The sequence below is a fragment of the Benincasa hispida genome, chromosome 2 (genome assembly GCF_009727055.1).
Source record: "Benincasa hispida cultivar B227 chromosome 2, ASM972705v1, whole genome shotgun sequence".
NCBI lineage: Eukaryota > Viridiplantae > Streptophyta > Magnoliopsida > Cucurbitales > Cucurbitaceae > Benincasa > Benincasa hispida.
In genome coordinates this window covers 1,175,541-1,202,864 of record NC_052350.1, presented here as the reverse complement: position 1 = coordinate 1,202,864, position 27,324 = coordinate 1,175,541, and the positions used below count along the sequence as shown (strand labels likewise).

Genomic DNA, 27,324 nt, shown 5'->3' with positions numbered 1-27,324 from the left:
AATTAGAATTTAGAAATATGAAGCAATCCGATCTACACTCATATAAACCGTATGAAGATTAGACACAAATCTCTTTAACATTTTTTTGGTTGTCTCATTAAACAAGTTTTTGTAGTACTCAATAAACAATTCATTAATGAATTATAATTAACTTTTACTTTAAATTTAAAAATTTCACAGAGTTTAACGGCAACGATTGAAAAATGCCGTTAAAAAATGAGTATTTAGTGAAAAATTGAGGCTTAAACGTAGATAACAAATTGAAATAAAACTCAAATCTTAGAAGTAAATTATAAGATTTTAAAATTTAGGTACTACATTAAAACTAAACTCAAAATTTAACGACTAAAATTGTGGAATTTTGAAACCTGGTGACAAAGGGTAAAAAAATTTCCACAGAATTCATGAGTCGACAAGTCTCAACGAAACCAAATTTAATCTGTGTCAAGTAGCAAGAAGCTAAGACGTTATAATATTAGCAGTTGGTTGGGTTGGTACAACCTCGCCATGTAAGAAACAAAGTAGTGGCCCTCAAGCTGTTGAACTACAAAAATTTACTCCCAATTGAAGCACAATTTTCATATATGCTAAAAATATAGAAACCTAACATCTCAAGTTATCCTACCAGTTGAGGACATGCTTTCGACCCAGAGATCAAAAGTTCAAATAATGAATTGTTTGAACCATCGAGACTAAATAATCGGAAATGTGATACAATAGTCCTGCAATTTATGTTTGAAATAGTCGACCAACCTGTGAATCACTTCTGCAAAAACATCAACACATTGACTTGATAAACAAAAGAACATAACACCAAAAGAACATCTCAGTTTTAAATAGGAACAGAGTTTTGTGAAATCAGTTAGAAAATCTAATACAAATGACGTGCAAGTACTTCATACTCAACGGTAGAAGAGTAGATTATTTAGTCCAACAGAGTAAAATGAGAAATGGTTAGAAATGACTCTCAAATGTTTTCATCTTTCACACTAGCACCCTTTTGGAGAACTTGTTGAAATAGTTTTTCTTAGTCCTTCTCGGTCAAGATTGACTTCGAATAATAAACTATCAATTATTTAGACTTTCTCGATTGAATCTTTGCTAGAATGGGCATCGAGATTGTATGCAATCTTTTCCAAACCTTAGGTAATTTTTTCAAATCTTCTCCAAATTCTCAAATCTTAATATATATATATAAGGAACAATTATAAGGAACAATCTCAACTGGGAAAGACTGGAAAACTATTTCAACGAGATCTCTAAAAAGGTGAAAACTATTTCAAATTTCTGATTAAAATCAAATATAGAAATATAGGGGAATAGAAAAAAGAAATTTCAAAAAATGTTCATAAAAGTGGACATGAATTATTACTGTCTCATCGCAAGTTCAATAATGTTCTGAAGGAGGTTGTTCAAACGCCTATCACAATTCAAAAGTCAATGGCGCAGCGCTGACGGGCTCAGTTGGCGGCCAGAGGGTGCGCTGTCGCCACTCGCCAGCACAGTAAAAGCTATTTCAGCCAGCACCTTCTCTATAGGGCTATTCATAAGCATGGCAGCAAATTTAATGGGGACGACTTTGTGTAATAATTCAAGCACCAATTCAATTATATTTTAATGAACTTCATTTCATACGCTAAAATAAGGACAAGCATCTCCCTTAACCAACCATTCACAAGTATACACCAATATTATGTTTGGTACCCCTCAAGTAAATGTTAAAACTACAAACATAAGCACATGTAAACTGAATGGAAATCAATCCATTACCGAATGCTTAAGACCATTTCCATCTCATTATTAATATAACAAATAGTCTAAAGCTGTTAAAAGGATAAATAATTAGTTTTTCCAAACCAATAACTGACCCTCTTTTACTCTATTTTCACCATCCTATGTTAGAAGGTTCTTTTTTCTCTTTTTTCTCTAAAGAATATTAGATCATATAAAAGATGAGATTCAAACTTACAACCGGTTGTAAGAGGGAGTAAACATGCCTTAAAATAAAAATGAGATTTCATAACATTATACATAGAATCTCAACCCTATCTAAAAATTAGAAAGAAAAAAGGCATTCCATATCTGAATTTTAAAGATAATTCTCAAAATTAACCATTATCTTTAGTTAATTGTCAATGCTTCCTCCTTGAAGCAAAAGACCTCTAAAGAACAAATAAGAAAACTAGTTCACCTGACGGAGGCAGATTATATTTCGTGTCCAGATTATAGTTGAACCTCTCACGTTTAGAATTATGGGGAATATTTTCTTCTAATTCCTGACAAAAAGAAAAATCCATGAGAAGAGTATTGAGAACTTACCTAATGAATCTAAACTGAGCAATTAATAATATGTTTGTTTTATCCCAATTACCCTTTTATAATTAACTCCAGAAGCAAAACTAGTTTTTTAAATCAAGAATTGAAACTTTTCAAACCTATCCTAAAAGAGAAACCATGTCATTTTTCTTGCAGTAGAAAGAGAGTATGAATCTCCAATAACTTCCGAGTTTACCTGACATCAAAAGATAAGTTTAATCTAAGTCTGAGTAGTTCACTCTCTGATTCATGCATTCAAGACTTTACCTGCAATATGCTTTCTCTGCATCCAGAACGCCCTGTGTGGATGAATAATTTAGTTAATTTCCATAAAACTAGCACGAGGGAAAAGTAATTAGGATCCATAAATTACAAGTTTGAACCTTGATAATTAAACTGGCTGCATCCTTGTGTAAAACCTCATTGTATTCGTGGCAGGTCAGACTCTGGGGAAAAACAAAAGAAAAAAAATACTTTTGCGTCTTAATCTTGACCTACACATTCTTTTTCCTTTTTTTTAAGAGAGTAAATGAAAACATACTTGGACACAATTAGGGCAGCCGGTCTCTCCTAAGCAGCGGCAAGAGGTGAGAAGTTCAAAAGCAGCGTTCAACAGCTCTATGAAAACGGGTTGAATCTGTCACATGTTCAGTTAAGTTCTTAGTATTAAAAACCAAAAAGAAAAGAAATTGACCTGACACCTAACATACAAGCATAAATGGAGCAGCTACAATTTCACGTTGCTCACCTGTAGTGACAGACCAGTTCCTCCAGGATGTTGATCATACAACAGAATTCTTTCTGGAAAATAGCGAGTATCATGAGGATTTGCACATTCAGGAGCCAAGTCTGACATGTTGCATATTATGCGTCTGTAAGAAACTACTCGATGAGTTGAAAAACTACTAAACTTAAGTTAAAGGATTAACAAAAGAGCAGATTACATTTGAAGGTTCTTTTTTTCTTTATAATTTCTTTCATTTGGTGAGAAACTTGCCTATCCAAAGCTCCAACTCGTGTGTTTTAAGTTCATTTGAAACTAACTTTTAAGGAGACAAGTTAGAGGTATGCTCAGTGAGCCAACATGTTTTAATGGAAGAGATTAAGTTGCGAAAAGAGTAAGAAAGTGAACACCAAGAAGAACATGGGAATTTGGCCAAATCAAAAGATCTCTCCTCAATAGCTATCTGATAGAGTCTCGATTATGTATTCACTATTTTGGCTCAAAGTAGCCTAGGAAGCCGAGACCTCCTCCCTCTTGCAAGCTTAACAAGCTCAATTCTAAATAAAAAGTTTTCATACTCCCCCTTGCTTCTACCTCCTATCTTTATAACAAACAGCTACCCCCCTACTAACAGAATTTAACAGATTTGATCCCTCTTTGGTGGCCCCAATTCTAACTAATTTTATTCTCTCCCACATTTACATTTGTACCCTTCTTCCCAATCTTCTTATTAGCTCTTCTTTCATACTTTCTAAATATGGGAGGTCTATCATTACCCTCCACCCAAGGCACCACCTTGTCCTCAAGGTGAAAGTCAGGGAATTGCTCGGCTATTTGTGCTCCTCCTTCCCATGTTGCATCTTCTATTGGTAAATCTTCCCACTGTATGAGTACTTCAAAGTCATTAGGTGATGATATAGTTGAATCAATCTTTTGAACTCCCAAAACTGACATTGGTTTGAGCTGCTTTCCGAATAGCCCCACCGTTGGTGAAGAGAATCGTGGTAATATGGTCCCCTCGGCTTTCCTTAATTGTGAAACATGTATTACCGGATGTATGCTGACATTGTGAGGTAGGTCAAGCTTATATGCCACAGGTCCGGCCTTTTGGATTATTTGAAAAGGTCCAATGTAGTGCAGTGCTAGTTTTGGGTGCTTGTGCACCACTAATGATCCTTGACGGTATGGCTTGAGCTTGATGTACAACCAATCCGAGACTTCAAAGTTCACTTCTCGTCGTTTCGAATCTGCTAGAGCCTTCGTTCTTTGTTGCGTTGCTTCTAACGTTTTCTTCAACTGCTTGAGCATCCCATCTCTGTTTTTGAGTAGCACGTCTACTTCTCCTACTATGGCATTCCCCTGTGCATAATGAATGAGTGTGGGTGTTGGTCTGCCGTATAATACTTCGTAAGGTGTTCGTTTGATGGCTGTGTGGTAAGATGTGTTATAATTATATTCAGCCCATGCTAGCCACTTGTGCCATTGTGAAGGAGTTTCCATGGTAAAGCAGCGAAGGTATGCTTCTAAGCCTCGGTTGACCACTTCTGTTTGTCCATCCGTTTGTGGATGGTAGGATGAGCTCCTCTTGAGTTGCGTTCCCATCAATTTAAATAATTCTTCCCAAAACAGGCTAGTGAACACTTTATCTCTGTCAGATATAATGCTTCTTGGTACTCCATGCAGTCGTACAACTTCCTTCATGAACAAAGTAGCCACGGTTGCTGCGGTATAGAGGTGGCGAAGAGCGATGAAGTGTGCATATTTGGATAGCCTATCAACCACCACAAGGGCTGAGTTGTATCCTTCGGATTTTGGAGAATTGAGTTGTATCCTTCGGATTTTGGCAGCCCCTCTACAAAATCCATGCTGATATCTTGCCAGGTGAGCTCGGGTATTGGCAGGGGTTGTAGCAATCCAGCAGGGGCTAATGCCAAGTACTTGGCTTGTTGACAGACAGAGCAATCCCCTACAAATGCCTTCACTCTTGCTTTCATCCCTGTCCAAAAGAACTCCTTTAACTGTTGATACATTTTCACTACTCCATTGTGCCCTCCAATTGGATTGTTGTGGAATTCTTATAAGAGTAATGGGATGGTAGGTGACTGCGGTGGAAGCACAATACACTGCTGATATAGTAGGAGTTCTCCCTGAAGTGCATACCCTCGGGGATGTGGTTGCTTTGCTCGGATGTTATCCCGGATTGCTCTTAGTTCCGGATCCTACTCAATTTGGCTAGTGAACACCTCCTGATTGAGGGCACGCATCACGCTGATCATTGTCATTTCCATCGTGGTAGGTAGCCTAGACAATGCATCTGCGGCAGAGTTCTCCATCCCTTTCTTATACTCGATTTCAAACTCATATCCTATTAATTTAGCTACCCATTTCTAGTATTCCCCTGCTATAATACGCTGCTCTAATAAGAATTTGAGGCTTTTCTGATCTGTCCGCATAATGAATCTTCTTCCCAATAGGTAAGGACACCATTTCTGTACAGCCATGACTATAGCAATCAGCTCTCGTTCGTAAGCAGCCTTGAGTCGATGCGTAGGTGGGAGGGCCTTGCTGAAGTATGCTACCGGTCTTCCTTCTTGCATTAATACTGCTCCAACTCCTACCCCGGATGCATCTGTTTCTATTATGAATATTTGATTGAAATCAGGGAGCTTGAGGGTAGGGAGTTGGGCCATCCGCTGCTTCAAGACCTCGAAGGCCTCCTGAGCTTCCTTGTTCCACTGTAGTTTGTCCTTCTTGAGCTGTTGTGTTAAAGGGAAAGCAAGCGAACCATAATGGGATACAAATTTGCGGTAGTATCCTGTTAACCCAAGGAATTCCCTGAGTTGTTTAACTGTTGTTGGGGTTGGCCATTGGAGCATAGCTTCCACCTTCGATGGATCTGCTGCCACTCCCTCTTCTGATATAATATGCCCCAAATAATCGATTTTCCTTGCCCCAAACGTACACTTCTTAAGATTGGCCATAAATTGGTTATCATACAATGCTTGCGATACCAAGGATAGATGTTGCACATGATCACATAAAGAAGAGCTGTAGATTAGGATATCATCAAAGAATACTAACACAAATTTTCTTAAGTATGGGTGCAAAAGGTCATTCATTACCGATTGAAATGTAGATGGGACATTTCTCAATCCGAATGGCATGACTAGAAACTCGTAATGGCCTTCATGAGTGCGGAATGTTGTTTTATGTATGTCTGAAGGGGCCACCCGAATTTGATGGTATCCAGACTTCAAGTCAATCTTGGAGAAGACTCGTGCACCGGCCAATTCATCAAGGAGTACTTCAACCATTGGGATAGGGAAATTGTCTGGCACCGTGACTTGGTTCAATGCCCTATAGTCAACACAAAACCGCCAGCTTCCATCCTTCTTCTTTACTAATAACACAGGGCTTGAAAAAGGGCTTACGCTGGGTTGAATGATCCCGGCAGTGAGCATCTCTTCAACCAACTTCTCAATCTCGTCCTTCTGGATTTGTGGGTACCTATATGGTCTGACATTCACTGGTCCTGCCCCTGGCTTGAGTTCAATGTGATGTTCATGATGCCGCACTGGAGGTAGCCCCTCAACTGTCTAGAAAACGGATTGGTATTTTTTTAAAATCTCTTGTATTTCAGGTTATGGTTCCACTTTTGATCGATCTCCTTCGTCCTTTTCAGAAGTCAAGAGTGAGTTCAGCTCGAGTAGAATGCCCTGGCCCCCTCCTTTTACCAATTTCATCATCGACTTTAACGAGATTTGAGCTTTCATCAGGCTGCAGTCTCCTTGCAAGTGTACCCGCCAATCACCAACTTGAAATTCCATCTCTGACGTTCCCCAATCGCATTCGACCCGTCCCAAAGTCATCAACCATTGCACTCCCAATACCACATCAGAGCTGCCCAGGGGCAAAGGGAAGAAGTCATTGATAACAGTCAAGTTAGGGAGATTAAGAATTACCCCTTTGCAGATACCCGTCATTCTCACTGATGCTCCTGTCCCCAACATTATCCCATAACTTGTCATTGGCGTTTGTGGTAGTTTCTGGGTCGACACTAGTTCGTTGTCGATGAAGTTGTGTGATGCACCGCTGTCGATGAGGATGATCACGTCCTTGTCTCCTATAGCTCCCCTGACTTTAATCGTTCGGGGTGAGTCGATTCCTGCCAGAGAATTTAAGGACAACTCCGCCGCCTCTTGCTCGCTAGTCTCCACCACCATCGATTCCAATGTAGTCGTCATGGGCATTTCGGCCTCCCCTGATTCTTCCTCTGTTTCATTTGTTCCAGCTCCTTCTTCCTCATCGTGATATAACAAGATGCTCAACTCCTACCTTTTACAACGGTGCCCCGGTGTATATTTCTCTTCACATCGGTAGCAAAGTTCCTTATCCCTCCGATTTTGCATCTCACTGTCGGACAGCTGTTTGAAAGCTTCGGCCATGAACGATTTTCCGTCGATAACTTTTAATGTAACAGAGTTTGAAGATGTACCTGACGTGCGGGTCGGGTTGAGAGAGATTGTCTGGGCGGCCGACTGTGTGTCCTGACTTAAGTTGGAGCCGGGTTGACCCATGGTCGAATTAAGCCCCGAGTTTGAAGACGCGCCTGTAGACTTTGGTGGGTTTGGGTTGCCCCATTTTTTTCTTCGGGCTTCCTCCGTATCTTCTATTATTTGGGCCATCCTCATTTTTTCCTTTAGCCCAATTAATTTGAACATTCTCATTTCAATTTGTATGTCTTCTTTCAGCCCACTAACAAACTTACTCTCTAACGTCTTGTTTGAAAGGTCCTTAACCGCCTTGAAAGTTGCTCGAATCGCCGCCGATATGCTCGCACACTGCCGTCCTGCTTCAAGGTCAGAAACTGTGCTCTCCGATCTTCCTCTTTGACTAGTAGGAAACGTAGTAGGAGTTGCTCTTTAAACTAGGCCCAGGTATCCATCGGCATTCTCTCTTCTTCCCACTGATGCCACTCTAATGCTTCTCCTTCCGAACACAAAATCGCAGCTTCAATCTTGTCCTTCTCCGATAATCGGTTCACAACAAAATACCTTTCGACTCTATGAAACCATCCCATCGGGTTTTCCCCTGGTTCCCCTTTGAATATTAGTATTTCCAGCTTACGCAATCTCATATCGAACAATGGCACTTCCCTTCTTTCGCTGCCTTCCTCCCTTGCCGGTTGTTTACCTCTGTCTGTCACTGTCCTCTCCGATGATCCTGATTCCCTCTCCTTGGCTATTTCCGATTTCTTCGACCAGACTTCCAATGCTCGGATCATCTTCTGTTCCATAGTCTCCCCCAAGGATTCGATCTTGGCAGTCATCATGTTCTCAGTAATCTGTTGCATCTCCCTAAACCTCTGATCCATTCTGTTTTCCATTCCAACTAGTAGTAAGGTGAGTTGTTCTTCCACAACTGATAGTCTTGCCTCCATCTTCTTCACCATACCCTTTCCCACGAATCAAATGTCTCTAATACCAGATTGATAGAGTCTCGATTATGTATTCACTATTTTGGCTCAAAGTAGCCTAGGAAGCCGAGACCTCCTCCCTCTTACAAGCTTAACAAGCTCAATTCTAAGTAAAAAGTTTTCATACTCCCCTTTGCTTCTACTTCCTATCTTTATAACAAACAGCCATCCCCCTACTAACAAAATTTGTTAACAGATTTGATCCCTATTTGGTGGCCCCAATTCTAACTAATTTTATTCTCTCCCACATTTACATTTGTATCCTTCTCCCCAATCTTCTTATTAGCTCTTCTATCATACTTTCTAAATATGGGAGGTCTATCACTATCCTTACCATTGTATATACTATTTTTTCTCCCAAACCATATCCCACAGTAGTGCTTTGATGGCATTCATCCGTATGATTCTTGCTTTCCTCTCAAACCACACAAACGGATGAAAGTAAAAGAAGAAAAGAGTACACAACCTTTACGTGGAAAACCCTAGAACAGGAAGAAAAAACCACAATACAGAGAACTTTTATTATTTTCTAATAACACATACAAGAGAGGACACTGATATAAATAGATTGGTCGGAAACCCTAATACAGACCAGGGCAAAGCTAAATCACTAAAATGCCCTTATGACTAAAACCCTCTAATTTCAACACTCCCCTTCAAGTTGGGACATAGATATCAATCAGACCCAACTTGCAAATACAAAAATCAAAGCTTTGCCTAAGTAACCCTTTTATGAGGATATCTACAACTTGTTGACTAGAAGGAAAGTACGAAATACAGACTAGAAAGAATGTACGAAATACAGACACTGCCACTATCCAGTCTTTCTTTAATGAAGTGTCTATCGATTTCCACGTGTTTTGTCCTGTCATGTTGAACCGGATTATTCACTATGCTTATTGCTGCTTTATTGTCACAATAGAGCTTCATCGGAAGATCACTAACTTGATGGAGATCCGATGGAACTTTCTTCAACCAAATTTCTTCACATATTCCCAGACTCATAGCCTCATATTCTGCTTCAACATTACTTCTAGCAACCACTCCTTGTTTCTTACTTCTCCAAGTAACGAGATTTCCCCATACAAAGGTATAATACCCAGATGTTGACTTTCTGTCTACAATAGAGTCTGCCCAGTCAAAGTCGGTATAAGCTTCAATGCATCGTTTGTCGGTTTTTCTGAACATCAAACTCTTACTAGGAGTAGTTTTTAAATATCTCATGATGCGTTCCACAGCCTTCATATGCTCTTCGTAAGGTGCTTGTATGAATTGACTAACTACCCTGACAGCGTAGGATATATCCGGTCTAGTATGAGATAGGTAAATTAATTTCCCGATTAGACGTCAGTATCTCTCTTCATTGACTGGAACTTTGTTAACAGAATCACCAAGCTTAGCATTGGATTCTACAGGAGTATCAACGGACTTACATCCGGTCATACCTGTTTCTTTTAATAAATCAAGTGTATATTTCTGTTAAGAAACAGAAATCCCCTCTTTTGACCGTGCTACTTCCATTCCTAGAAAATTCCTTAATTTCCCAAGATCTTTAATCTCGAACTCCTCAGCCATTTTCCTTTTTAGCCAGATAATCTCGGTGGCATCATCTCCTGACAAAACAATATCATCCATGTACACAATAAGAACAACAATCTTCCCTGATACTGACCTCTTTATGAACAAAGTATGATCAGAGTGCCCTTGAGTAAGACCTCGAGACTTAACAAAGATAGTGAATCTGTCAAACCAAACTCTTGAAGATTGTTTCAACCCATACAGGAACTTTCTTAATTTACACACTTGGTGATCAAACTGAACCTCGAAACCCGGCAGAGGACTCATGTAGACTTCCACTTCTAATTCACCATTAAGAAATGCAATTTTTTACATCGAGCTGATGGAGAGGCCAGTCTTTATTCACAGCTACTAAAAGAAGAATACGGATGGTAATTAGCTTTGCTACAGGAGAGAAATTCTCTGAGTAGTCTATTCCAAAGGTTTGAGTAAACCCTTTAGCAACCAACCTGGCCTTGTACCTGTCAAGCGTCCCATCAGACTTATACTTTATAGTGAACACCCACTTACATCCAACTGTCTTATGTCCTTTAGGAAGAGAAACACGATCCCAAGCATTGTTTTTCTCAAGAGCTCTCATTTCCTCCATAACCGCAACTTTCCACTCAGGAATCTCCATTGCCACATGTATACTGTTTGGTATCGTTAATGTATCCAGACTCGTAGTAAGAGCCTTGAACTTAGGGGACAAATTACAGTAAGACAGATAATTGTGCATAGGGTACTTAGTGCAAGATCTAATACCTTTCCTCAAAGCAATGGGAAGATCAAATGAGGCATCATGACTTTTTATTTTGTTTAACCCTTTATCAAGAACATCACATTCAGTCTCCTGCTATAGAGTTCCATCCTCTGATATTCCTTTCACACACTCATCCTTACCTGCAACATTATCACTTTTTGGAGTTGTTTCCTCAAATCTCACTCTCAATTGCATCAGCCTCGCACATGGTTTCCTTGGTACAATCGTCGGTACAGTCAGAAGTATTGTCATTAGAGACAACATATATGTAATGTGGTCTCACCCACATTACATATATCATTTTCAGCACAAACATCAATATCATTAGAGACAAGATTATGAGTACCTTGAGCTGAAGTTGGGTCCAACTAATGGACTGAAACCGGAGAGACAACAGGTGGTACTATTTCCTTCTTGAGATTCTTCCTGTAGTATATTATCCACGGGACTTGTTTGGTAGGTAGGATAGTGTCGTTAACACTCAGGATAGGTTCAGGTTCAGGGAGTAAATATAATGAAATCGAAGATGTGGACCAATTAGTCTCTTCACTAGAACTCTCCCTCTGAAGATGACTAATGGGAAAGAAGGGCTGATCCTCGAGAAAAATAACATCCATTGAAATGAAATACTTTCGTGATGATGGATGCTAACACTTATATCCACGTTGATGATGAGGATATCTGACAAAGACATATTTCTGAGCATGAGGGGTAAATTTGGTGCGATTAGGACCATGAGTATGAACAAAGACAACACAACCAAACACTCGGAGAGGGACGTCAAGAGTAAAGCATGTGGTTTGGTACGGCTCTTTGAAACACTCAAGAGGAGTATGAAATTTTAGAACATGTGAAGGCATGTGATTAATCAGATATGCTGCAGTTAAGACAACATCCCCCCATAAATATGACGGAAGGGAGGTAGACAACATGAAGGAACGAGCAACCTCAACTAGATGATGATTTTTCCGTTCAGCCATCCCATTTTGTTGAAGAGTATACGCACAAGAACTTTGGTGAACAGTCCCTTTAGATGCCAAAAATTCACGAAAGGTATTGTTGAAGAACTCCCCCTGTTATCAGGATGGATGACAATTTTGGTGTTAAACTGAGTTTCCACAATGGTATAGAACTGTTGGAACACCGATGATACCTCTGACTCATCAGTAAGGAAGAGAACCCAAGTAAGTCGAGTGTGATCATCAATGAAGGTTCCAAACCAACATTTGCCGGTAGAGGTGGTGATGGGTGAAGGACTCCAAACATCACTATGGATAAGAGTGAAAGGTTTAGATGGCTTGTAAGACTGAGACTGAAACAAGACCCGATGTTGTTTAGCACGAATACACACATCACAAGTCAAAGAGGAGACATGAGCATTATGAAACAAATGAGGAAATAAATATTTCATATATTGAAAACTAGGGTGCCCAAGGCAAAAATGCCATAACATGTAATCTTTTTCAGATGTAGAAAAACAAGAAGAAACAAAACTAGCCCTATTACTATTCCTAGAGGAAGTATCAGCATTAAGGAAATAGAGCCCCTATTGTGCCGGGTAGTGCCAATCGTCGTCCCCGAGCTCAGGTCTTGAAATAAAACAATATCACGTGAGAAAACAACTTGACAACCTAGATCTCTCGTAATCTTACTGATAGACAACAAGTTGTAAGATATTTTTAGGACATGTAACACATCTTGTAAAGTTAATCCCTCAAACGGGGAGAGATGACCCTTTCATGCAACAGGAGCGAAAGACCCATCTGCAATCCTAATTCTTTCATTGCTAGCACTCAGACGATACAAAATAAATTGATCAAATGAGCCAGTTAAGTGATCCGTAACTCCCAAATCAAGAATCCATGGTTTTTTTACCACTTATACTAATAAGACCAAATGACTGAATCGAACCTGACTGGGCAATAGCACTGATACCGACAGCACCAGACTCATCCTAATTGTTCGCCTGAGGTTGAGGCTGAGAATTACCATTTGTTGAATTACTCACAAGAGCTCGTCCAGAATTTGACTTATCATATTACCGACGCCGTCTACTATTCGGATCATGCAACTTCCAACACTGATCTTTAGCATGCTAAGGCTTCTTGCAGTGTTCACAAACCGAAGGTTTACTACTCTGTTTGTCACCATCAAGTCCAGATGACTTTGCTTTAAACGCAGCGGAATCTGTGGAAGAAATAGGAAGGTTATTCGTAGCACTTGACCTGTCTTTCTCGAGACGAACTTCAGAGCAGACTTCCATGAAGGAGGGTATTGGTCGCTATCCCAATATTCGACTACGCACTGTATCAAATTTAGAGTTCAAGCCAGCAAGGAAATCATAAACCCGATCTGTTTCCTCAATCTTTGAGTACTGCACTCCACCACAAGACCAGTCCCAACACTGATCCCGGCTGGATCTCTAAATTTTGGGTTCCAACACTGGGGGAAACCACAAGTTGTGTCTGTTCGACGGCACCCGATTGGAACGACGCTGTCTGGAAGTTGCTCATCCCAATCGGGTCTACTGCCGGCTGGGCTCCATTCAACTGGTCGGCTCTGGTAGGGTCGGCTAGCTTGAGGAGGTGAAAGGCTGTCTGAAAATACCGTTCTATGGTAGTCTGCACAGCAGTGGCTATGTTGACGACGGGGCCGCCACCATCGCCCGCTGGTTGTGACTCCCCTGATTGATTTTCATTGATGACGGCTAGGGTTTCATCACGATGCTCTGATACCATGATGAAAGTAAAAGAAGAAAAGAGCACACAACGTGTACATGGAAAACCCTAAAATAGGGAGAAAAAACCACGATCTAGAGGACTTTTTATTATTTTCTAATAACACATACATGATAGAAGAGAGGATACTGATATAAATAGACTGGTAGGAAACCCTAATACAGACCGGGGCAAAGCTAAATTACTAGAATGCCCTTAGGGCTAAAACCCTCTATTTTCAACACAAACCATGTCCACGTAACAGCTAGACCAAGTTGCTCTTCGCCAAGCAATTAATTCCCACGAGCATGGAATTCAGTTTTCGTTCATTACTGGAAGCCAAAAGTTAGAGTAATAGATTTCGTTCTGAATGATAGCTCGGTTTTCCATGAGACTTTGTTTTTCGAAGACTATACGTCTCATAGTCTCCTCTGGTCTCCAAGGCAAGGTGCACCAACGTAGCAGTTGAATATAAGAGCTCCTTTTCTGCATCCTTTCAGCTGTATTGAGCTCTCTAATTAAGTTGACCAGCAGACATATTTGATCTTTCATTGGCACTCAACGCTTCCAGTCAACCAAAATATTTTCTTACCTAAATACTTGCTTTCACAGAAAATTTTCAACTTTCTGAAAAATCTGGAAGCTAGACTCTTGAGGGAAAAAAATCTACGAAATTCAACAATATACATATTCACTAAACCTCTGTTTGCTCATTTATTGTCTAATCCACATCCTTCTGCTTCTAGTATATATCTTTACCCTGCGCTAGAAGACTAAACTCCCCAAGATAATCAAATTTTTGCTTGGTTGGTAACTTTAGGTAGGATAAATACCATAGATTTTGTCCAAATATCTTCTTCTGTGATTCCTACTATGGTGCATGCAGCTTAGGACCTTGATCTACAGAGCTGTCCCTTCTCTACAGTTTCAGAACAGATTCTCTGTCTTGGGTACATTTTGTATTAGTAGGGCCCCACCTAGAGAATGTAGGGAGATGGTCGAGGGAGGTGCTTGTTACCCCCACCCCCACAGTTACAGGCGCTCATTACAACAACATGCTATATTTACATGTTCGGCAATACAGGGTCCAAAAGGGAAACCTTTAAAAGAAGATCTTAAACACATTACAACGCAAGACTTACAATGGCACTACATTCAGAAGAGCATGTGAAGCAGCATGCAAGCCTGCACGAAAGTCAAAGTTTTTCCTTTTCACCTCTTCTTTTATTGATTGTGGTACTGGAACCCAGACTGCCTGCTTAGCTTAGCAAGGAAAAATAAAATAAGCAGGAAGAAATAGGAGGTTTTTTTTTATTATTATTATTTAAAAAAAGAATGAAGAAGAAGAACTTGATGCCGAGGCCAATTGATTAAAGAATGAGTCAAGAATATCCTAATTTTTCAAATATCACCTGAGAGTTGTATGAATATTTTGGAAGTGAGAGGTTCAGGGTGTCAATAATTTGATTACTTCCTTTCTGTATTTGATAGAAACCAAACCAAGTGGTGGTAACTCTACAATCATTTGCTTGTGCAGTTGTCTTTGAGGGCGGAATATTTGGAGCTCTCCTTGGATAGGCCTAATTATCAACATGACACTAATTAGAATTGAGAACTACGGAACAATACTGTAAAAAGGCTTTTTAGGGTTTAAATTCACGTCACATTATCCATCTAAAATGCCAAAGCCACAATCCTTTAAAATAAACCAATTACAATTCTAAAAGAGAAAGATACACACCAAAATCCAAATTTAAGAAGATATGATATCAAAATGCAGATGTGAAAGTTCAGAAAGATGGTAGTAAAAGAATAGATAATAAGTCAAACATACCAAATTACCATCAATAACATGAATGTCAGTGTAATCGCGTGTTTTTGTGTAATATTTTAGATCAGCTTCTTCACAGAAAGCAAGCATAGTCGACAAATTCAAGCTTTTGACAAGATATGTTCGCCCTTGATGCATGTAGACAGCACCTTCATATACCTGAACCACAGCCGAAAACCTATATTGTTAGATTCATCGAGCAATCAAGCAACCAATGAATAGAAATGAAAGGGATCCACCCTGACAACTTTTATTATTCTCTTTGAATAAAAAATTAGAAATGATTTTGTTTATGTGCATAAATGGTTTTATACCGAAGCAGCAGTCACCTGAAAGAAAGCCTTGCTTTCCTCAATCTCTTCGAGAATTTCATTTTGACGCTGGTCTACAACTTTATATCTCTCTGCTTCAATGGCTCGGATACTAACTGAGCGGGAAGGCATTTTCTAGAAAAATTAAAAAAAGGAAACATAAAATAATAGTTCAACTAACCACAGGTTTGTATCGAAATACAATTTCTGGTGAGTGATATAAGCTTTACAAAATCCATCATCCAAATGAACAGAGTTTGAATCAATTGAGAAAATATTACCTCTTGCCCAATATAGTTCCATATACTTTTGGATGAACCACATGATGACTCAGCAATCAAATCCCCTCTATTTTTCAGAGACATTAGGGCAGTGTTTAAGCCAGGACCAAAAAAATTCTGATCATAAGCCACACATACTGGGTGTTCATATGCAGCACACAACAAATGCTGTTCAAGAACCTATGAAAGCAGCATCACGAAATATGGAGACTAAAACTTCGCCGAAGCAGGGAGTGGGTACAAATTTAAAGCATTTCTATAAAATTCGGAACCTGTTGGTTTTTAGCATCAATATGGCAGCACTCAATTGGGCTCCCAAAAAGTTTTTCAGGGTGTTTCACGAAATATTGGTCAAGAGGCCCTTCAAATGCAACATACACAGAAAGAGAAGTCTTTTCTCTCCTTCCTGCCCTGCCTGCTTGTTGCCACAAGCTTGAAAAGAATACAGCATGGAGGAACATAAAGATATGAAACCAAAAGAACCGAATTATGGACAAGTCAAAAGACCAAGGATAACAGAAAAGATTAAGGAACTTTACCTGGCAATACTGCCAGGAAAACCCAGATGCAGAGTTGCATCAATATGGCCTACATCAATACCCAATTCAAGGGCATTTGTCGCAGCAACGCCACAAAGGTTTCCCCCAAAAAAGTCACTCTCAATTCTCCTCCTATCCTGCTCGGTTTGTATTCCAACTCAGAAAATATGCACTTCATGGACAAGTTAAATTACAATAATAAGCATATCATGGGAGAAGCCAGCAGACAAAATTTTGCAGTAGGGCCAAATCAAAATTTCTTAAATCCTGGTTTCCATTCCACAATACAAACATAAATCTATAGCGATAAATAATTCTCGAGTTTCAACAATAGAGGATATCTCATATACCTCAGCAGTGTATCCAGCACGATAAGCACACACAGACTGAACCAGATGGGGTGCACTCTCCTTGAGAATTTCACGCCTATAACAATGAAAAGAGTAGTTGCAAAATTGAGTTGGAACTATCTCTAAGCAGCGAGGTGAAATTAAAGCAAGCATAAGTGATAATATAAAATATTAAAACCAAAAATCCAGAATAGTCACAACAGGATAAAAATATCAGTATCACCTACGTGTAGCATAAAACGAGTTCACAAAGTTTACGAGTTTTACAAAAAGCAATGCAGCGAAGTCCATGCAGAACCATTTCTGCAAAAAGCCTCGCAATGTCCATAATTGGGCTGAAAAGGCAAACAAGGAGTTAAATGATATAATAAAGAGATTGGTCCTCATCCACTGAAGTCACTAGATATGAAAGGTTGTTGCCTTGGATTTCTAACTGTCATGTTCTTTTTTGTACTCTGCGGAGAATCAATACCTCTCTGATAATTTTTCAAGGCCTGTACCACAGAAAGAAGCAACAAGGGAAAATAAGAATAACTTTATCATGAAAATTTATGTTCACAGACGTTCAAAGAGCACCATAATAGGATTCCAGAGGATGAAAAGTTTTCTGGCAGACGGACTTCCATCGTTTTCAATCAGCTCTAAGCTTGACAGATTTCCAAGTTCCTGAAGCATTACAAAAAGGGCATATTTCAATTCATTTACACATTCAGAAACACTGAACTCAAATTTGATTTCACTTTGATCTAATATGACTGTGAAAATGACATGCAAGGATATAATAATTGCCAGTCACTAAACCTAAAAGTGAGATTATAAGATGAGAGAAATTAGAAGGTTAAGAGCACTTCTTAGACACAACATTTATATTTGGCATTTTGGCTACAATTTAGAAGCATTTAAGAAAGCCAGCAATTAGCAGTACCTCCAAAGAAGCAATTTTTCGGTGATTTTCTTTACATATCAAGTTCTTTTAGTTTAAGCCCTACATTCTTAATCTCTCCTGAGATACTTCTTTCATGGATTACTCTTTATACACTCTCTTCTTACCAATCTCTCTAGATTTTCTATAGATTCATACTTTCCTTATTAATCTCTCTCTTCATACACATTTTTTCTAACTATGCTCTCTGTATATTAATGTCTCTGCAACCAATGTCTCACATATCTCTTCATTTTTGCATTTTCCCCCCCAATACTAATGTTTTTGTATTAGTAAATTATTGGTTGTAAAATTATTTTCGAAGCAAATATCAATCAACTAAAAAGCACATTCAAGTAGATCAAACAAAATACTTCTGTTTTGACTCTCATTCATTATGCAATTTTTAACAAAATACTTATAGTAGGAACATAAGCACTTGTAAAGCACTCTCATATACAATCTGGTAAACCTGGATTGAATCTTATCCATCATGTTGGCACTGTTTTGACTCTCATTCATTATGTCGACATAAGACACTAAACTAAATTATATCAAAGAAAACAATTAAGTTCGAGTGGAAAAGACATACATGGCACTGCTGCACTACCGAAGATGCTTCTATACATTTTCAAAAGAGTTTCACGACCAGTAGGCATCTAGACTAAAGTACATGGTTTTTAGCAATGGTCAGAACAATTACCATACAATGTTCACGGGGATTTGCAGAGGTTGCTGTGCAGAATATAAAAGAAGGATCACTTCCATACACTGCATGATAAATCAGATTTTGTTTGATAACAAAATTAGAGTTGAATATGGAAAACTCCCTTAATTTTCATTTACACACAAGGTGGTTATACAGACCGTGAGAGCATAGTCGGCGAAGTCTCCGTAGTATTAGTGCGGTATGACATCCAAATGCTCCCTTATAAGTATGAGCCTCGTCAATGACTATAAACCTGAGTAAAAATAATCAACTGATTAAGTCTTGAGGTAAATGTGCACAAGGTTGACAATTTAATTTTTTTTTGGGGTAAAAGAAACATTTCATTGGTAAATGAAATAAGGGGAGGATCCCAAAAACATAGGATGATTACATAATAGAGCGCCAATTACTGACCAAAGAAGATAAACTAAAGTGAGTAAAAGTGATGTAGGAACACAATCTTTTGTTAGTTATTTTAAAGTTTAGCTGTATTTTCCTTTAAGTTTGATTGTATAACCAGTTACCTACTAAACCGGTCATCTTTAGTGTATTGTAACTGGTTGGCACCCTATATAAAGGGCTGCTTTGTATCATCTGGGGATTGAATAAGATTTGAGGTATTTTTTCTTCCCTTGTGTGTGCATCAGGTGGTATCAGAGCCCCCAATCCAAGGCTGACTTGTCATATTCGGATCCTTATTTCCCTTCAATCACCATGGTTGCGGAAGCTTCCTCCAATCTCGAAGGCCGTTTGAATGATGTTGAACTAGCAGTCGTGGACATCAATAAACAGCTCACTACCATCACCAAAGCCAATAGAGAACCTTACACTTCAGATTAATTCCTTCACTTCCACCCGCTCGACTCCAAGAATTCCCACCGAAGGTAGAGCCAATCTTCAAGATAGCTCTCAAGAACGTAGGTTGATAAGGTTTAATGACCTTTCTTTGCTTGGTTTTATGGGAGATGATTCTGACTCCTCGGAAGATGATGAAGTATTAGTGCAAAAAACGCATCAAAGATTTTCAAGAACGCAAGTGGGAGGCCAAGAATTCCAAGAATAACCCGATTACAAGATCAAGATGGATCTACAACCTTTTAATGGTTGTATGGACATTGAAAGGTTCCTCAATTGGGTCAAGAACGAAGAAAACTTCTTTGCTTATACTAACACTGTTGAGAAAAAGAAGGTCCGATTGATTGCATACAAGCTTCAAAGTGGTGCTTCTGCAATGTGGGAGCAAATTGAGAACAATCGGAGCTATTATGACAAACCTCCCATTCGAAGTTGGCCTAAAATGTTGCGTGTAATGAAAAAGCAGTTCCTTCCCATGAATTATCAGCAAGTACTTTATAGTAAATACCAACAATGTCGTCAAGGGGAATGCTCCATTGCTGATTATGCCGAGGAATTCCATCACCTTGGTGCAAGAAATAACTTGCTTGAAACCGAGCAACAACATATTGCAAGATTTGTGTTTGGACTTCAAGAAGACATCAAAAAAATCGTTAATCTACATCCTTTAGCTTATCTTGCAGATGCCATTACTTTAGCTACCAAGATTGAAGAAGAAGAAGAAGAAGCAACTTCAACCAAGAACTCCTCCGACCATTTCCATGGGGGAAGCAACAGAATGCCTACAAGAAACCCAATCTTGAACCCAACAAATATTCTACTCCTCAAGGCAGAATTCCATGGCCTGAAAGGAAGACCAATCCAAGAAGGGAGCATCCACGAGCACGGGTAATGATGGTACTACTCTTAGAAAAGATTCTAACCCCTATAACCGTCTTACTCTAGGTAAATTCCTTCAGTATGGACTGCAAGGACATCTTTCAAACGAGTGCCCACAAAGAAGAACTCTAACCATTAAAAGAAGAGGAAGATTCTACCCAAGAACACCAAGATTCGGATGAAGATGCCATTTTTTTACATGCAGATGATGGGGACCAACTTTCTTGTATCATTCAAAAGATCCTCCTCACACCTAAAAAGGAAAGGCATCCACAAAGAAGTACTCTTTTCCGGACTCGGTGCACGACAAATGGTAAGGTATGCCAAGTAATAATAGATAGTGGTAGCTGTGAAAATGTTGTCTAAAAAACTTATAAATGCTCTTAACCTTAAGACTAAAGCTCATCCTAATCCTTATAAGATAAGCTGGATTAAAAAAGGTGGAGAAGCTTCAGTCCATGAACTATGCTCTGTCCCTTTATCCATAGGAAATCAATGTAAGGACCAAGTAGTTTGTGACGTTGTAGACATGGACGTTTGCCATATACTAGGAAGACCATGACAGTACGATAACCAAACAATCCACAAGGGAAAAAGCAACACCTATGAGTTCATGTGGCTAGGTAAGAAAATTGTCCTACCTTTGGAAAAAGGGGAAGATAAGAAACCTACAAAGCATCAGTCACAATTTTTTACATTAATTACCAAAGCTGGTTTCTTGAAAATTAAAGAACCCCTTGTTGCCTTAGTAGTAAAATAAGATGTCTTTAAAGAATCACCTGCCCCTATACCTTCCGAGGTGCAATCTTTATTTGACAAGTTTCCTATTTTAACCAAGGAGCCCTCTTCTTTTCCACCTTTACAAAACATTCAACACAAAATAGACCTCATTCCCGATGACTTAATCTTCCCCATTATAGAATGAGCCCTAAAGAATACACCATTTTACATGAACAAATTCAAGAGTTCTAAATAAAGGTCTTACTCGACCTAGTTTGAGTCCTTGTGCAGTCCCAACCTTGTTAGCTCCTAAAAAAGATGGGTCTTGGAGATTATGTGTCCATAATAGGGCTGTTAATAAGATCACAATAAAATACTTGTTCCCTATACCTCGACTTAGTGACCTTCTAGATCAATTAGGAGGAGCTTCCCTATTTTCGAAAATAGATCTAAAGAGTGGATATCACCAAATATGAATTAAACCGGAGATGAGTGGAAAACGGCCTTTAAAACTAATGTTGGTTTATTTGAGTGGCTTGTTATGCCGTTTGGACTATCTAATGCACCAAGTACATTTATGAAATTAATAAATCAAGTCTTACAACCATTTATAAATAAATTCGTAGTTGTTTATTTCTTTGATATTCTTATTTATAGTTGTTGCTATGATGATCATTTATTGCGTTTACATTCAGTATTTAATGTATTGCATGATAACAAATTAGTCATCAATCTAAAAAAATGTTGTTTTCTCAGTTCTCAAATTCATTTCCTAGGATTTATAATCAGCCCATAACAAATTAACTAACAAAAAGATGGGACCTTTTCACATTTTGGAAAAATATGGCGACCATGCTTACAAGTTGGATCTTCCTTCTGACCTTCAGATAAGTCCAACCTTCAATGTAGCTGACATATTTCCGTACCATCCATCGGATGATTTCAAGCTAGCTACTTAACACGAGGACGTGTTATTCCTCCTAAGGGAAAGGATTTAATGTAGGAACATAATCTTTTGTTAGTTATTTTAAAGTATAGCTGTATTTTTTTTTTTTTTAAGTTTGATTGTATAACCGGTTACCTACTAAACTGGTTATCTTTAGCGTATTGTAACCGGCTGGCACCCTATATAAAGGGTTGCTTTGTATCATTTGGGGATTGAATAAGATTTGACGTATTTTTTCTTCACTTCTGTGTGCATCAAAAAGGGTGCTTTGTTTTACCCCAAGAAAAGCAGTAGATGATACAAAGTCCATGAAATAATTAAAGGTAGAAAATGAGCCACGAAAAAGACTCTATTCCTTTCGCCCCACAAACTCCAAAAGAAAGCACGCAAGAGAGCCAACCAAATCAACTTCTTTGTACCACCAAAAGAATGACCCACCAACAAGGAAGCCAATGCATCAGAAATGGAATTAGGGCATGTGAAAGACCACCAAAAGCAGGCAAAATAGTAGCCGAAAAATTAGCAGCAAACGAACCGTGGAAAAACAAGTGGATTGGAGATTCAACCTGTTGACAACACATATGACACCAAGAGGGAGAAATAGCCATATAAGGCATGCAGTACTGTAAACGGTTTGTAGTATTAATGGCACCCCAGCTAAGCTCCCAAAGAAAGATTTTAATCCTTTTTGGATAACTGTCTTTCCAAATGACCGAATAAAGATCAAACAAAATTGAATCTATTTAACCCACCAGACTAGCCAACAGAGGTTTAACAGTCGGGCCATATCCAAACATCAGCAGAGGATCGAATATTGACAGAAAGCAAATGGTTGGATAAAAAGGCCCATTCTAAAATTTCCATTTCCGTAAGATGACGTCTTAAACTTAAATCCCAAGCATTAGTAGATGGAATCCACACATTAGCCACAGTGGTCTCCGGATGCTGAGTAATACAGTAAAGTCTTGAGGTAACTGTGCACAATATTGACAATTATGCGCAAAAAATCAGCATAATTAGCGTGCACAATGCTGACAAGCAATGCCAATAAAAAGGCAATCAACTTAAATTGAGATCAACATCAAGGCCAAAGTATTTAAAAAAAGAAAAAAGGCAAAAGTCAGAGAGAGTGATAAAATAGATGGAATGTGGCACCATGGAGTGAACAATAACAGAGATGAATTGTAAAGTTTGATACAATACCGAAGATTTGATAATATTCTACTAAATTGTCTGTGGTGTGGCAGGATTGATACATGTAGCATATCTGGATTTGTGATTAACTGTATAAAAACAGAAAATTTCTGAAGGAATTTGGTTTTTGGACTAACGTTCAGGGAAGGAAGTGGGGAGGTTGTAAAAAAGACTTCATAAATTACCAGCCTAGCATTATCACGCAACAATATCCTGTCAGCCTGTGATGTATCCCCATCATAAACGCCAATGTTAAGGTTATGATTAAATCCTTTCATCATGATGAGCAAGCTTCTGAGTTGATCTTGAGCTAAGGCCTAAATATAAAGATTTACATCTCAATACAAAGACCACTTTGTATGGAGCAACTTATGCGATAATTGAGCAGAGATCATACCTTAGTTGGAAATAAGTAAAGAGCACATGATGAGACATTTTGAGACATTGCTTCAAGAACTGGCAAGTTATAGCACAGAGATTTTCCACTTGACGTCATTGTGGCAACAGCAACATGCTTTCCAGCGAGGGAGGCTTCTATTGACTGTGCCTATCAATTCCATATAGTAGAAATACAGAAACAAGTATTTTGTTTAATTAAAAATGATGTATTCAACACAAAAGGAATTTATACATAAGATGAGTCATATCAACCCACAAGTGAGGTAAGGAGTTTATAAAAGTGTCATCATGACAAGCTCAAATATAAATAGTTTTCATAATCACAAAAGACTTTAACAGAGTGCACCAAGACGAGCTCAAATATCTACTCATCACAAATTAAAAGTGAAATAAGCATAACGTGAGCCTTGTTAAAATAAAAGCATAAAAGTTAGTCATACCTGATGGCTATACAAGTTTGCTACTCCAATACATTTGAGTGCTGATACAACATTATTTGAGAGTTCCTTCGGAATTTCCACATAATTGGCTTTCCTAGCCCCAATATCTTCAACATGCACTATCTGTTTACAGAAACATACATATCATAGTTCTCAACTAACAACTAACAATCTATCCAAAAAAAAAAAAATACAATTTTTAAATACCAGTTTCACTCTTTAATTGAATGACCTGACTAAACCAGCAGACAAAGTCATTGACACACAATGACTAAACGTATCAATTTATCGATCAATTAAAGAAAATTTGACCCGTGTTTTGCAATTCACATCCTCAGCTACATACCTGGCCCTCAGATCCAACACCCTTTTCAAGATGTTCAACCATTTTCTCAGGCAAGAGTTTTGAAGTGTCCTGTGGGATGGAGAAACCATAAAGGTACTGCAATTAATAATACAAATCACGCTGTGAATTATTCTAAACACAAAATTAGAGGTAGAACTTCTGGATTCATGAATTGCTTTAGTAAACATGTTGATATAAACTTTGTTGGTCAAACGTGACTGCCCAGCAGACACAACAAGCACACATTATAAGATAGCAAAACTTAAAAAATCACATCCCCTGTGAGAAAAATCAAAATCAAATCTCAAAACACTAGATCTTGCATTGGAAATTTGAAAAAAGAGAAGCAAAGAACTGCATAGCTACATATACATACTACTGAGGATGACTTCATACATGACATTGTCTTCGGTCTGATTGAGAACTAGAAGCCGTATCACATTTTTTTCCCCTCTTTGCTTCACTTCCATCCACATCGGTCTCATTTGGTGTGATTAAAGCTTCCAAAGAAAAAGGCACACATATCTCTCTTCTGCTTCCATGTTTAAGCTGCATTCCATTAATTCCATTAGTAGATAATTGGACACTGATTATAAAAATGGTATACTGAATACTGACATGGTACTAGCTGGATCAGAATCCCAAATGAATGCATAGATAAATTCGAGACTGCAATGTAAGACTTCTTTTATATCTTAACTTGCGACTAACATTCCAAAAAATGAGAACGGCCTAAGGGCCAGGGGAAGAGAGAATCCTTGCCCAGCAAGAGCAACTGCTGGATTAATTGGGCCATTCTGATCAGATCTTAGACTCATCTCCACTGATGCATGATAAAACAACACTTGAAAAGCCTTCTAAATTCTTAAGAACTGTTATCATGACTCGGATAATTTGCTCTTAAAATTCAGCACTATTTGTTTAGAAGCAGATGTGGCATCCACAAAGGCCAGTGAAAAGTATGGATCCTACTTTTTTTCATACAATGATTATTGGCTAATTCTTGCTCGTATAATTTTTAGGAACCAATTTCAGGTTCCCTTATTACTATTGTTGTTGTTTATATTAGCAAATCCATGTTCAAATAGTTAATCATATACCCTCCTCCTGAGCTCATCTCAGCACTATACTAACCCCATCTTTACCTCCAGAAGGGGCAGGAAAATTTCCTAACTGGATATTGAAATTGAGAAATGCTGGTACGAAAATAAGGGGCACAAAGGAGGAGATAATGGTAACAATACCACCTAGGTAACCAGAAATCTTGAAGTATGATAAGTTCATTCAACTCTATTAAACTACTCGCCACATAAAACTTCAACAGTGTGAATGGAAGCAAGGATGCTCTAAAGTCGTTTCTTCCCCAGTGAAAATATTTTACAACAATCCTACCCTTAAAAAAACTATAACAAAAGCAAGGAGACAAGAAGAGTGAAACATACCATATGGCACTTGATAGCCTCCAAAAGATAAAATTTAAAGGATCTTTCCCGTCTCTTCAGTGGAGTGACATTCGTAGGTGCTGTGAACGATTTACATGATGTACAGCAACGATGTGAAGTAACTGAGAGCAAACATCCAATTAAAAACCGAATGCATCTCAATAAAGTAAAATTTCACCTTACCAGTATTGTCAATGTCATCTTTCCATCGACCATTTTTTTCAGTCAAATAAATAATAATGATAAGCCTATCAACACAAGTATCTTCCGATCTGCCACTTGCAAAATGTACTGCCTGGCACAGCAGAGTATAGACTTGTTAAAATTATAAGTTAGGTGAATTGATTAATAATGTAATCACGTGAGTTCTCAAGGAATCCATACACAATGGGATAAACTTAGACACTACAAATTGACAATTATACATCACTCGTAATGCATGTGTCGATATAATGATATAGTGATACCCATTAAACTTGGAAAACTTTCACCAACGTGGAATCAAGTACCTTGGGACATAGAAGAGAGAGATTCTGTATGTCCTCCATACAAAGCGTAATTCCACGTTTCCGCAGCTGGTCCATTGCTTGCTCCAATCGACTTACAGTCATAATTTCCTCTTGTAATTGAAGAAACATTGCAAAAACATTTAAGAAAGAAAATGCCTTCATTGTCTTCTTCAACCATACTGGACATAGACATGAAGAACCACATGTGCTATTTGGAGCTCTTTTGTTACCACTTCGTGAATTAGCCTGTTTTGCTAACATACAATTCCCATTACGTGGGTCCGACAAACAATCCACCGACTCCAAATACTTAATAAAGCTTTCACAGGTTTGTTCGTTTAGAAACCCCTCGGAAGGAGACGATGAAAATTTCCTCAAAACATCATCTAAATTTCCTTTCAAGTCATCATAAGCAAAACCCTTTTTTCCTTTTGATTTCGAACTAAAAGAACTAGTACTACATGTCGCTACCAATTCAGCATCCACACCTCCGACTTCGGAACTCCCTCTCTCACTCTCAGGGCGATTTTCCTCCCTCCTTTCATCAGAACAGCCATGTAAATACGATAAATCCTGCACCATATCGGACCACGCAGAATCAGCGAATTGAGAAATTGAGCTTCCGCACGAAACACTAGACCCTTGTTCATATTGATCACGTAGCCGAGACTTGGAAGACTCCTTTTTATTAAATGGAATGAGAACTAGAAATTCGCCATGGTCAATACGACACGCACTAATTTGACTCTGGGGTTTCAATTTAGTACCCTGAAACGAAAATGCGAAGTATCATAGGAGGGAAAACAAAACAAGAAAAGAAAATACACGGATAGAGAGAGATAGAGATGTTGATTACCTTGAAAAAGAGGTGAAAATTGGGGGAAATGGTTGCGGAGGGGAAATTCCGCCTGAGTAGAAGTTTGAGGTCGTCAATTGTTCTGTTGCCGGAGATGGAAACGGTCAAGGATTCTCCGGTTAGAGTTTTGATTTCGATTTCCCTCACACTTTCCTCCATTGTCAATCTCTCCTTGAAGCTTCTCACCGGAGTCCGTTATGGCTGAGAATTTGGCGGGGAAACTGGTCGGTTCGCTCGCCTGC

At 38.6% G+C, this 27,324-nt stretch overlaps 1 protein-coding gene across 12 annotated transcripts; it reads right to left on the bottom strand.

Annotated features, from left to right (window-relative positions):
• Positions 1 to 433: 433 nt before the first annotated feature.
• Positions 434 to 27,324, bottom strand: LOC120070581 (uncharacterized ATP-dependent helicase YprA). 12 transcript variants are annotated; one of them, XM_039022379.1, is made up of 30 exons: positions 27,083 to 27,324; positions 26,227 to 26,994; positions 25,901 to 26,012; positions 25,718 to 25,839; positions 24,672 to 24,824; positions 24,276 to 24,344; positions 23,930 to 24,052; positions 23,488 to 23,637; positions 23,276 to 23,407; positions 23,100 to 23,179; positions 18,655 to 18,749; positions 18,491 to 18,558; positions 17,442 to 17,531; positions 17,286 to 17,359; positions 17,093 to 17,200; positions 16,866 to 16,941; positions 16,516 to 16,652; positions 16,249 to 16,408; positions 15,977 to 16,156; positions 15,699 to 15,830; positions 15,388 to 15,543; positions 14,966 to 15,133; positions 14,696 to 14,808; positions 3,065 to 3,188; positions 2,858 to 2,953; positions 2,700 to 2,762; positions 2,513 to 2,615; positions 2,192 to 2,276; positions 1,373 to 1,540; positions 434 to 766 (listed from the first exon to the last, which is right to left on the bottom strand). In XM_039022379.1, exons 1-27 carry the CDS (start codon positions 27,239 to 27,241, stop codon positions 2,580 to 2,582), a joined length of 3,744 nt encoding a protein of 1,247 aa, XP_038878307.1. In that variant the 5' UTR covers positions 27,242 to 27,324; the 3' UTR covers positions 434 to 766; positions 1,373 to 1,540; positions 2,192 to 2,276; positions 2,513 to 2,579. The 12 variants fall into 12 exon arrangements, with proteins under 12 accessions (XP_038878307.1, XP_038878304.1, XP_038878306.1 ...); XM_039022376.1 differs by having other exon boundaries at positions 2,584 to 2,615; XM_039022378.1 differs by having other exon boundaries at positions 1,373 to 2,276.